The sequence below is a fragment of the Accipiter gentilis genome, chromosome 19 (assembly GCF_929443795.1).
Source record: "Accipiter gentilis chromosome 19, bAccGen1.1, whole genome shotgun sequence".
NCBI lineage: Eukaryota > Metazoa > Chordata > Aves > Accipitriformes > Accipitridae > Astur > Astur gentilis.
In genome coordinates, this window is record NC_064898.1 from 2,542,220 (window position 1) to 2,555,300 (window position 13,081).

The window sequence follows — 13,081 nt, forward strand, 5'->3', positions numbered from 1 at the left end:
AGCATTAACATGAAAGAAAAAACTGCACCACAGCCTCCTAAGCAGCAACCTCGCGAATGTAATAAGCCATGCACCTTGACTTCTATCCCTTTGAGTACTCATCTGAAAGTCAAGGTGCCAGGGGGACGGGGAGGGAAAAAATATAGAGGGGACAGAAGGATTAGTGTATAACTGATTACACAGCTAAATGCTTAGTCTTGTAAAACACATGGTTTAAACAGGGAATCAGGTCACAATTTTGTAAGAACAGCATCTTGATCGAGAAAGGCGATAACCTTTTACTTGATGAAAAGGGATAAAACATAGGTAGGGTCTCAGGTGGGAGTAGGGGGAAAGGCCAAAGATCAGAGGTGTTTTATTAATACCAGTCTCACATCTTTATTACTTCAGTGTGGCAATAATAATAAAAAAACCCCAAACATTTAGGTATTCACCTCCCTTATAATCCATTAACTGAATCCTGTAAAGACAAGTAAAATGTAAAACTAAGGGGAAAACAGCTGTTCAGAGTTAAGCGGTAAGGAATACTCGGTGATACGCTCACCATGACTGATTTTAAAAAGTTATCACCTATAGAAATGTATCAGTCCATCATACTAGAACCACAGCAGATTCCAAGCCACCTGCTGAGATATCACTAGTGCTTCGTGACTGATAAAAGTTTTGAAAACAGCTTCCCACCCATAAACACCTACTGTCAAAGATTAGATTAAAAAAGCCAACAGCAATCAGTTATACTAAAAGCAATTAAGTGAACATTCAGTCATTCAAAGACTTTCTGTAACCAAAACAGAAAAAAAGTTTTGCATGCAAGTATTAGATAATGACAACAGCTGTAGTACTCTTAAGTAGCTGCCCATGGAATGCTATTACAAACTCTTGCAGTGGATACCCTCTTTCATACGGCTCTGGTAGCTTCTACAGTAACATCCAGACAAAGCTTAGTACAGAGATAAATGAGCAGGATAAAAAGGGACCAGTGGGACAGAGAGTAACTTGGACAAGCACTGCCACCTCCAGTTAAGTATCACCTAAAACAAAACACACACACATTAAAAAACAAACAAACAAAAAACAAAACAAACAAACAAAAAAACCCTAAACAACTTCAGAATTCCCCCAAACTTCACTTTCTTGAATACCACCATCTATCAGCAGAGAGTTATATTACAAAAATGGGAAGTCTTCCACCAAGAAAACAGAGTCAGATTCTCAAGCCTGTAAAGCTAGTTCCACAAGAAAAACAGAAGTCATATGATGGAGGCTACAGTTCACGAGGCCCACAGTTTCTCAGAGTCCGACAGCATCTAACAAACAAATGTGATTCTTCCTCCCCACACAAGAGTAGAACTGTGCCCACAGGATGTTGCAGCAACCAAAACCAAAACTGTAAATGGATTCAAAGAACTCAAATATCAAAAGCCAACTTTAGCTTATGATGACCCTTAACCAACGTTTGAAGAAAAAGTACCAAAGTTAAAAAAAATAAAAATAAAAATCTTCCTTACATATGCCTCCCTTTACATTTTTCCTTATGACCACTACTATGGAAAGCCTGTAGGGCAACAAGGATCTCTCACGCAATCCAACCCATTCGCTCTGAAGCTGCAAATGCCACTCCTACAAGTACACAATGTGACAGAGCACTAAAAAATGGCTTGCCTCTTGTGATGGGCGACTAAAACTGAAGTAGGACGGAACAGGCAAGAAAATGAGAAGAGCTAGGCAGAAGCGTGGGCTGTAGTCAACAAGAACAGCAAGAGACTTTTTGAACTATGCCTGGTGTTTGACCTACTTCTTGTAAGCACTCTCTAGCCTGACAAAACATATATAAAAGCTTTCCAGATTGCACAAGGAGAAACCTGGTCAGCTACACCTGGATCAGACTGAAATCTGTTCAAATCTGCATCACATCACCTGTTCAAGATGCATAGGCAAAACGAGCAGCATGTGTCAGCACCAGTCACAATTTTTTAGTACCAGTCAGCTTCCTGTTCACCTTTCTTATTTCACACTGCTGTAGAATCAGCACTACAAAACTCAGAATCAAAAATTCTAGGAAATTCAAACTGGAACAGAGAAAGCTTTCCAAAAGCTACAAAACAAGACAATTCATGTAGTCCTGTTTGATGAAAGCTGGCCAGACAAGAGACAGTTCAAAATATACACTGAAGGAAAAATTCCCAAGACCATCAAAATACTGGAAGAGCAGAGAATTAAGGAAGCAAGTCAGTAAAAGTAATGAAAGGAAAGGCCATTCAGGATATATTATAGAAGAACTAATTAAAGCCACGTGTACAAATTTTGCACTAGGAAATAAGTGAAACAAAAATGCACTTGAAGTAGAAGAATAGAGGTGGACAGGCTGACCCATTTCCACCTTAATATCGTATTTGCTGAAGTACGTCGTGCAGAACTTTATTTTAAGCATCAGTCTAACACATATCATAAGTACAAAAGGTTATCAAGAAGCAAAGGAACTATGGACAATAATAACAACAAGCACATCTATCATAGCAATAACAACATCCTTGACAGTACCCTAAGAAAACTAATAGAGCTGTTCAAAGGGGAAAGGCCTCCTCATCAATAGAAGCATAGAATTGGTGTCAAAATCTCCCCAAAGAGAAATCACTAAGAGCAATTAGAGGATTATGCTGTTTGCAAGGAAAGTCTTTTCCAGTTTGGTGCTTTGCAGTACACAAGGGTCAGCGAACACACATCTCAAAGAAAGCATGCTGGACCTGGGAATTCACATTAAACCCATGGACCAAAATCTAAATACTCCCCATCACAGAATAATGCATGAGGCATGATGAGGAGTTCCCTCCTACTTCCAGAAATGTAAAAAGAATACAATATTCTATAAAATCATTCTAGAATAGCCTTCAGCGTGTAGACTCTTAACATCTTCTGACCTTCACAGTATTAACACTAGCAGGTTTTTTTAATGATAACTTTAAGTAGTTTATAGGCATTGGCATATAAAGGGCTGAACCCTCTCTCCATTATGTCTTCCACTGTAATGTTAAACAGTGAAAAATAACACAAGCAATACTAGAAACTCTAGCAAGTGATACTTCATTAAACAAATTCACCGGTATAACAGAACTTCGAACACGCAGTAAGCTCAGAGGAAGAAAAGTGCCACTGAGAAAAAGAAAAGCATCAAGAGAAACAACTAATCCCATAAACAGCGTAGGCGATCCCAAAAACAAAATACTGTCTGAGCTGAAAGTCGACTGTTAAAATTTGGCAAAGCTGAAAATCCAAAAACATATCAGACATGGAAAAAGATTTTCAGCACTGCATAAGAAGCACTTCATCACCTCACAGATAAAATAAATCACCGTGTCCATCAACATCAGAAGGTGCCACATGAAGTAAGTCTGAAATGCAGTAATAGAGACCATAGTGTGGGGCCACCAAAACTATCATTTAAAGGTAAAAACTGCCCAAGATAAACCCCAAGAGGAAGACTTAACAGGGAAGAAGACTGAGCATATCCACGACAAGGGCAAGCCAAACCAAAGTTTTGTCTCAAACATTTGCCGCTGCTTCCACACAGATGCAGGAAGAATGAATAGACTTATTTAAGCTTTACACAGAAGACAGCAGTAATCTCAGGTAAGAAAATAAAATTTAAAGCAAGTATCTCAATCTTTAACTTCTGATTCTCTCCGATAATAAAAGAAGTCTCAGCTATGCAGCATTCCGATATTCAAAAGCTACTACCAAATGGCTTATAGATATAGCACAGGCTATATTTCTCTAAGAGACCTAACCTATCAGCTGACATATCAAACTGACATCAGGTCTTTAAGCACTGTCCACTCATTATCACCCTTGCACCAAAAGTTATTCAGAAATAGTAAAGGTAAAGGCTGAAGAAAAAAAAAAAAAAAAAAAGAAACAGCCCACAAAAATCTCTCCACCCCCAAAGAATGCTTCTAAAATACAAGATGGCATTTTATTTAGAGTTGCCATTAAAATCCTTACTACCGAATCAGATAACGTTTAGTAGTCGGGGGATATGCCATCAGCTTTACTTTGTACCTGCCATATTCACTATGTTTGTTTCACATGGAAGTAAATTAAGTTTGAAACATACAAGCCTAAGTTTGAGACATTCACTGCCCTGAGAAGAAAAAGATTAGCAGACACAATGTAACCTCTCTCTGCTGTGGGAATACTGACTATTGTATACTAGAGTCCATCTGTTAAGTAATGACTGATCCAGAATGCATCGCTACTGCAGCAGATTCCCAAGCAGTTTCACATTCATATACGTCCCCCGATGCCGAGAGCACTGTTAAAGACTCTTGCCTTTATTTTTAAATATAAGCATAGTTTTCAGCAATAGGAACTAATCAGTAGGTAGATCTTGTAGGCAAGCACTGTAACAAGCACTGCATGTCCTCCACACAAATACCAAAACACATTCTAACCTCCCCCGCCAAAGACAAGCCAATGTTAGTCTAGTTGCTGATGCGCTAACAGCTAGAATTAAAATAAGCTTAAATATCAGTAAGAAGAATGAAAGAAGAAAGAAAACCAGAAAAGGATTAAAGATCTTTGTATCTGTCATGATCTATACAAATCCAGTTAATAAAATAACTGCATGTCATTCCCTTATTTTGAGTGCTACTTTTAAAGGAATGGGTAATAATCCAATAAAGTTATGATCACTTGTACCACACTTGTATAAAAAAAAGAAAAAATATTTACAAATCACATTTCAGTTAAGTGTCAAACAACTTGTAGAGAGGAGTGGGAAATATACCGGATTACTGTTTTGACACATTCACAAAACTATTAGGGCTTTAACCCTGTGTGTTCAGATAAGCCATAAATATTAAAATGATGTGACCAAACCATGCCTTTCCCTGCGTGCTGCAGCTTTTCCATTCAGTCTGTGCTAGGTCAAATGCAAATAACTGTCAAACAGAAGAATACATCCTTTTAAAGTGTTTGAAACAAAATATATTCCTTGCATGACTTTGTATAAAATGAGTGGAGGTTGGAAGCATTAAACTCATTTGAAACAAAGGCAGTTTCAATTAATTGCCATTCAGTTTTGAGCAGTCATTTTTCTATCCTATTTCCTATGCAAAAATTTAGGATATTTCATTGACTGAACTGCTTCAAAAGCTTTGCTGCAGCAAATCTTGCATTCAGGAGCAGCACCAAATTGCACATAATTGAAAGTGATTCATTTTTAGATCCACTCGTTTGGCTTCTGTAGGTTCCTCAGGCTTTGGTGTAGGTAGCGCAAAAACATTAAGTCATACAGTCCTGCAGTAACTCTTTCACTCCATGAAGTGAGCAGATGACTAAGGAGCTACATTGTAGCGTCTTCGCCTTGTTTCAAGCTATTTACCAGCACACAACAGTATTTTGCAACACGCAGACCTTAAACAAAATTAGCAACAGCACTTACTTTGCAGACAAGAATGTGTTTTGGAAAGCATAGCGGATTATTAAGATGTGAGCAACCCAATACAATACTGCAATACAACTAACTCTTTATTACAGATATTAAAGGGTATTAAACCCTTGCAAAAATCTCCCTCCTCCCCCTTCTTCTAGATAAAACACTCAACTAGCTCTGAGCTAACAGGGTTAAACCGTTCGCATGTTTCAGCCACTAAGACAAGACACCAGCTCAGGCTGTTTTTGATGTTTTTCAGTGAAAAAGACATACTACATTCACACCACTCTTCTTCAAGCGAGGAAGCTATCGGGTTATAGGGCAGCGTCCAGAACCCGAAATCGCGAATTACTTAATCTCCTTATTTTTCACACATGTGAATTCCACACGCTCCACTTCTGCGGGAAGCGGCCGGGGGGGAGGCACTGGGAAGGGGAAGAGTGGCCTGCCTGGACTAGGCAGGGTCCTGCGTGGAGTTTGGGGAGTGCCGAGGGGGGCTTCTGTCACAGGCACGACGAGGAGAAGGGCAGGTCGCGGTATCGCCGAGGAGAGAGAGAGGGGGACGAGAGGAGTTTGGGAAGGAAAGATGGTTGGAAAAGGGCCGTACGTGTAGCGGGGACACAGCGGCTGGGAAAATGAAGGTCCTTTTCGGGTCGCTGAGGGGCAGGGGGGGGAGCGGGGAGCAGCCCCGGGAGGAGGTGGGCTGCTCGGGCCGGTGCCCGGGGACCCTCTTGCCCGCCGGGGCGTCACCGGGACGGGGTGCCGGACCGCTTACCAGGTTCAGCACCGTCTCCACGATGTCCCGGTTGCTGACCTCCCCGACCTGGATGAGTCCGATGAGGACGGCGAATTTCATCCGGATATTGCGGATCGGCACCGACGGGTTAATCATCCCCGCGGGGAGCACGACGGACCCGGAGCCCGACGCCCTCAGCTCCCCCATCACCGCGACGCCGCCGCCGCCGCCGCCTCCGCCGCCGCCTCCTCCACCGCCGGCCCCGACGGAGATGAGTCCCGCGGGCTGCGGGTCCGGCCCCGACACCGGCTTCTCGCTCGCCATTTACCCCCCGCCGTTAACCGGCACCTGCCGCCGCCGCCGCCTCCTCCTCCCCGCCCGGCCGGGCCGAGCCGCGCATCCACCGCAGTCGCACCCGGCGGGGCCGCAGGGAGCCGGCCCGAGGCGCAGGCACCGTCCCAGGAGCCGCTCCTCTATAATGAGGGATTATTATGGGCGCCGATGCCCCGTTAGCCGAAAGCTGCCTCAACCGGCGCCGCCTTCCCCGCCGCCGTGGCGGGAGAAGCGGAGCGACGCCGCGCTCGGCCCGGCCCGACCCGGGGGAAGGCGAACGGCGCTCGGAGCCGAAACGGCGGCGCGAACGATCGCGGCTGCCGCTGTTGTTGTGGAGCCGAAACCGCCGCCGCTCACGCCGCCATGTTGCCGCCCCCTGCCTGCGGTAGCCGTTAAGGCGCCTGCGCCGAGCCCGGCGAGGGGAGTGGCCGGGCCGGGCCTGGCCCCCCCACCTCGCCCCGGTTCCCCCCCCGCCGCCCCTCAGCCGGCCGGGAGACAGGTGAGCAGGTGCACGGGAGCGTGAAGGGGGCCGCGCTTGAGGCGCCGAGCCGCTTCCCCCGGGTACCTCACGCCTCCCGCCCGCCCGCCTGGCCGCGGGGAGATTCTTACGCAACGCCGCCTGAAGTGGCAGGGCTGGCGCCCGCCCCTGGCCCGGGGCCCGGCCTCGCCCCGCCGCCTCAGGGCGCCCCTTGGCGGGAGGGGCGGGCTGGCGGCCGCTATCAGCTGCAGGCCTCCGCGGCGGGGAGGTGTTCCCCTTTTTCTCGCCTAGTGAGGGACCCTGGGCTGGCCCCCACCACCCCCCCGGCCCTGTAGGGCTCCTCGGCAGGCTGCCGGCTTTGCGAGCCTCTGTGGTTCCCCGGCCGCGCTTTCCCCAGGCTCGTCGCACGCTGTTGTGTGAGGAAAAGTGACAGGGTAGGGAGGTCTCGGGGTGGATTTTTTTCGCGACTTCAGTTCTTAGCGAGCGGTCGGGCTTGAGGGAGGGTTGTGCGTGGGCTTCTGAGCCCCGCGGGCGTGGGGAGGGATTGGGGGAGACCCCGGGGTCTGCCGGCCTGAGAGCTCCTGGGCTGCTGCTTCCAGGAGAGGGATGCTATTCCAGAGTTCTGGTTAATACTCCTGGTTCTTGGTGGTGGTGCTGCATGCAGAGGTGTCCGGGCAGCAGCAGTTTTACCAAGCGCCTTGGTTTCAGTGATGCCTCGTGGCAGTGAGCATTTTTTTCAAGCCTCTCCGGTGTTATGTCAGAGAAACAGACGTACCTCTGGTGTTGTGAGGAGGCTCAAATAATTCACGTGGTTTTTTGAATAAAGTTGTGTATAGTTGCTCTACGTGTGCTGGAGATGATCCATCCCTGCTCAAAACCGTGTTCTGTCTTGGCTTTGTAGTGACTGTCATCGCAAAGTTGAATTTGCAATAAATCTTGTCCCTTGAGTCTCAGAATACCATTCATCCTGTCTCTTCTGTAACCCCAAATTTGGGAATTAGGCTGGATTGACGGTCTGCCTTGTATCCAGCTTTAGGTAATAAACTTCATAAACACAATGAATCAGCAGGACTCAATCACTACATCCTCCAGGATTGCAGAAGCTGGTCTAAGCTCCACCAAGAGAAGAAAGAGAAGACCTCAGGTCTGTACTGTGAGATGCACTAGCTCTTGTACATACAGTATGTTACATTTACTTGTTTGCAAGGTGCTCGACAGTACGCATAGCCTAGATGCATAGACATGACTAAAACAGAGGTTAGCTGGGAATCACAGAACCAACATTATTTCAGATAGCTGCAAAAGATGGGGAGATAACCCAAAAGAGCAATTATGGGAGATAAGAAAGCACAAAGTTCTCTTGGAAGGAAATTCCTTTACAATTTGCCACCATCCACGAGCAACCTTGTATGACTCCGAGTAAAGGTATACTGTAATTTTGTATACTCATGGAGGGGCCACAGGTTCCATTCCCACTAGCCCCATAGCAGAACTAGCAAAACTGAATACACATGCACTGAACTGCTTAAGTACAGAGTGAGCCCATCTTAGTTTAATCCCCCCAAAGAAGGGTGTTTCCAGTGAAGTAACCAGGCAGACTTTCAACTGTACTGGGTGAGAAGCTCTTGTATATCACAGGGTGAGTTCTGGGCACAATAACTTCCAGCTAGTTGATAACGATGAGCTGATGAAGTAGTGTGTTTCAAATTGTGCTTGTTGTTTCTATCCTTGGCTGAAGTAAGTCCTGTTCCAGAAATTTTTAAAAAGATTCTCCAAAAAAACTAGGCAAAAATCCTTTACTTGGAAATGTCAGTGAGAGATCCTATTACTTGTTTCACTTTGCCCCATTTCCCCTAAAAACCAACAAACAAACAAAGCCAATCCAAAAAGTAAAACTTTTGACTATGTAGGAACATTAAATTACTGTTCCAGTCTACAAACCAACCAATTATACAAATGTTCAAGTTAGGCTGCCCAAAACTGTTCATCTTGATTTCAGAAAGGAATATTTCACGTTCTTAATGATCCTGTCTGGCAGCCAGGTAACCTCTTAGAGTTTGGAAGTCCTCAAGCTTGGGTTAAGATAAGTTATTTAATTATACATGTAAATATTTTTGAAAATTCAAGAATACATGACCTTTTTTGCAAAACTGAAACACAAGTCTAGAATGCTGTAACACTCACTAAAATTGCAACACCCTTAGGAACTAACACCCAACAGTTCTGCTCTTTATTATTCCCATATCCACATCTATGTGGTGAGGCATGTTGCTACAAATACTATGGTTGGCTGGTAGGTTGACCAGTTTTCTTGTTCTGATTCATCGCATGGCTGCTGCCTGTTAAATGGGTAGAGAGCTAAGTTAGAGTTGCTTTTCTATGGGTAGGTATATTAATTTGGATCTCTATTTGCTTACTGACTTCTACAAATCCCAAAATAACTTTGTAACTTTGACATCCATTGTTAAATTTGCTTAAAATTTGTCAATGACTTGTTCATCTTTGTGATGGAACAGATGGACCAATAGCACAACCACATAAACTTCCTTTCTGTAGAGAAGTGGGACAACAAAATACAGTTCGATACATTTTATTATCCATTCTATGCTTCATACTACTATTCATGGAAGACTCACGTGATTTACACATGTACCCAAATGCTGCGGTAATTCTTGACTATAGCTATTCCATATACAACTATCAATGCATTCCTCCACAGTGAATTTCTGATAAAGTTGCAATCATGAGTTTGTTTAGAAGTTGTGTTTGTGAAATCCTTCATTATATAATTTCCAGCTTAGGACTTGAACTGGCTGACTGTCATTTCCTCTGCTGAAATCACATAATATACTATATGTAGTATAGGGAAAAAACTTATTAAAAGAAGGTGAATTCCCAACATTATGTTTAATAGGAGAGACTTCCTTTAGTTCTTAAACTCATATTTGGTTTTACAAATAAATTTTTACAAAATCACATTCTCTTTGTTTTTATAAGCTGGAACACTGTTAAGAAGTAGCTGTCTTCTCTAATCAACAGTGTTTGTTTTTGATAAGCAAACTTCCATTGAGGTGAGCCATTCATCAACTCATGTGAACATTATTGTAGCACTGGCATTCTGAAAGAACAGCAAATTTGTAACACTGGTCTCAGCCCTGTAGTAATTGCAGCTCTGGTGTTCATTTGCTTCCATTTTAACACCTCATCAGATTGAAAATTAAAATAAGAGTACATATACTAGAAATGCTACAGAACATGATTAATTTCTTTTCCATAAAAATAATGTTTGTCCCATCTTCTTGATATTGACGTATTCGGTACAAAGACTGTGAATTTGTCAGTGACAATTTCATTCATGAGGTGGCTGGTTGGGTCCCAGTCCGGTAAGGTGTTCTGCATTAGCAAATCCCGATATTTGCATAACTATAACCATTTTCAGTTCAGCTTGCAAGATCAGTCATTGACACAGGCCCAGTCTAGGTGTGGCAGGAGACACTACGTATGGAGGGGTGCTATGCACTCCTTTATTCTTCACAAAGATAAGACAGATGCCAGGATCTGATCTCGTCCCTTTCTATACCTTTCACAATACTTGCTCCCCACTGAAATGAGATAAAGCAATGCCTTTGCTCCCAGAGTATTCTCATTGCTTCACCTGTGATAAATGGTGGGGGGTTTCTTTTATGATATTCTTCAAATTTTCTCAGCATACATTCTCCATAAAAGCCAGAAGATGGTCTCAAATATAATTGCAAAAACCAAAGGAAAAGACATGTATCCATGTTCCTATGCTTGCAACAAACAGATGGGGGAGAAAATAAAACTAAGAAACAATTGTTTAAAGTTTTAGCTCGATTTTTATTTCAGTTGTAAAATAGATTGTAGCAATACTACTTTATTTTGGGGGGTAAAAACATTATGTAGTCATTCAACTGAGAAAACTTGAAAAAACATGTTTTAGAAGACACACTCTTGGCTACAAATAATGGAACAACTTAAGTGAATAGGGACTGCTTTGTACAGACATATATTTACGCTAAATCTTAGCAAAAAAAATTTTTTTTAATAGTGAAATGACATAGATCAGGACTGACCAAGTTTGAAAGAGTTAGAGAATTTTTATTTATCTGCCACAGTGGCATCGAACTACTGCTTTCTTTACCATGTCCATATGAGGACTCCTGTTGTGTTTAATTAGACTATTCTCATGAGTAAGGATAATGTGATTTGTTCCTGTGCCAGGCTCAGGAAGTGCTATTAGCTCCTTTCTCGTGAAAACCAGGATTTCTTATAAGTTTAAAATAAAAAGCTAGGAAATACAAACTGAAAGGCCATCGCACCATCTAAACTTACCCTGCTGTGCATATGTATTGCACCAAATAGTTCCATTCACTGTTTTTAAACTTCCGCACGACAGGGTGCATTAAAGCAGAAGTAGAAAAAACCTGAAGTTGGAATTTTCTTGCTACTCTAACTGTAAATGATTTCTATCTGCTTTTTCTATAATTCCTTTTCTTTACTCTTGAAAGAGAAAAGACATGAAAAAAAAATACCTTGTATGTATTTCCAGAGGCAAGTTTTGTTATACCCTGTGCAATTTCAGAAACACTGTAACAGGCCTTCCAAGAGAGATTATAAACATTTCAATCACAGTGAAGCAGATGAAGCCAGTATGACTTCACTAAGTTATTTTGATTTTTATTGCAATAGGTTATCCAAGTAATTCAGTTGTAATTTAAAAAAGATGTAGTTAATATCTATATGAAATTTATATTATTCAAAATAAAATTTCTCTCTGCTTTTTACACTCTCAGCAGTAAAAATAAAATAGACGTTATGTTTGTTCTCATGGTTGTAAATACTACTGGGAAGAATTCATTAAATGTAAGCTTTTAGAGTAAAAAGAGGTAATAGTCTGAGAAGTAGTTAAACACTAACCAGCTCCACTTAAAATATAACTCTTACATTTAAATGAAAATATGTATTCAATTTGTCATTTTTTTTCTTAATTGTTTTCATTATGGTATAATCATTGTAAAAGATGCATAAATGTAAATAGCAGGATTCATGATATTACAGAAAATGTACAGTACAATTTGTTATGGTAATGCATAGCTCTTATGTTCTTTGCTTTGAAAGGGTTTATTCTGTGATTGATTCACAAACCTTGCTTTAAAACCATGAATGTGAGCTGCGTAATCAATTCAGCTGTTTTATTCTCATCTTTTTTTACTTTTTACAAACTTAACCATGAGACCCTTTTCAGTACTGAAATGAATACAGTAATTTTTAATATTGAAGTTATTATTAGGTCAATTATTATGAAGGTAAATTATTAATATTGACCTCTTTGTTGGTTCTCTCCATAACTGATTTTTCATTTCATCGTTATTGATATCTTGTCACCTTGATCTGTAGATGCTTCAGTCTATATTGTTGGCTCTTGCACAGTGGGAATTTGGTAACATGAGGACCCACATAAAGATCTATTTTCTAGACAACAGTAAGGATCTTAAGAAAAATCAGGTTAGTCTCTCCTCTCCCTATATTCCCTACTCCATTTGCATACAGCATGCCGAGCTGCCAGCTAACTTTAAGAATTTTCCTCTGACATTCCACAGTGTGGCCAATTCACAAAGAAATTAGCCCATACTGCCATTGTTAGTCCAAGATGCTTTTTACAACTAGATTTCCATGTGCTGTTTTTAGCAAAACAAATTATTTTCTTATAAATTCCAAACTCTAATTAGGGTTGAAAACATGTAGCTCTTCTAGAATTAATTCAGGTGTCTTAAAAAGGATACAACAAGCAAGCATTGTTTTAAGTTCCATATATATGAGCTAAATTATTGTTACTTCTGACATTTTTCTTTTAATGTGTTTCTAGACAATAACTTATGATGGAAATTAACTTTTGGTGGAAACATTCTCTGCAATAATACAACAAACTAATCATTGCTATTATACATGTCTGTTTCTTGAAGAAAAAGACCTGATTCATTGGCAAATGATGGTTTTTTTTATATGCTTCTGCACATTTATACTTCAGCTACTTGGAGCCAAATAAATGCTTAGACAGAAAGGATGCTGGTCACACACTTTG

At 41.8% G+C, this 13,081-nt stretch overlaps 1 protein-coding gene across 6 annotated transcripts in view; it reads right to left on the reverse strand.

The window, feature by feature from the left end:
• Positions 1-6,875, reverse strand: part of NBEA (neurobeachin) — a 509,146-nt gene extending 502,271 nt beyond the window's left edge. For all 6 annotated transcript variants that reach the window (XM_049822909.1, XM_049822905.1, XM_049822906.1 and 3 more), the window contains exon 1: positions 6,207-6,875. In XM_049822909.1, the coding sequence (XP_049678866.1) occupies positions 6,207-6,491 (285 nt within the window). In that variant the 5' untranslated portion in view covers positions 6,492-6,875. The remainder of the gene's footprint in view (positions 1-6,206) is intronic.
• Positions 6,876-13,081: the final 6,206 nt, after the last annotated feature.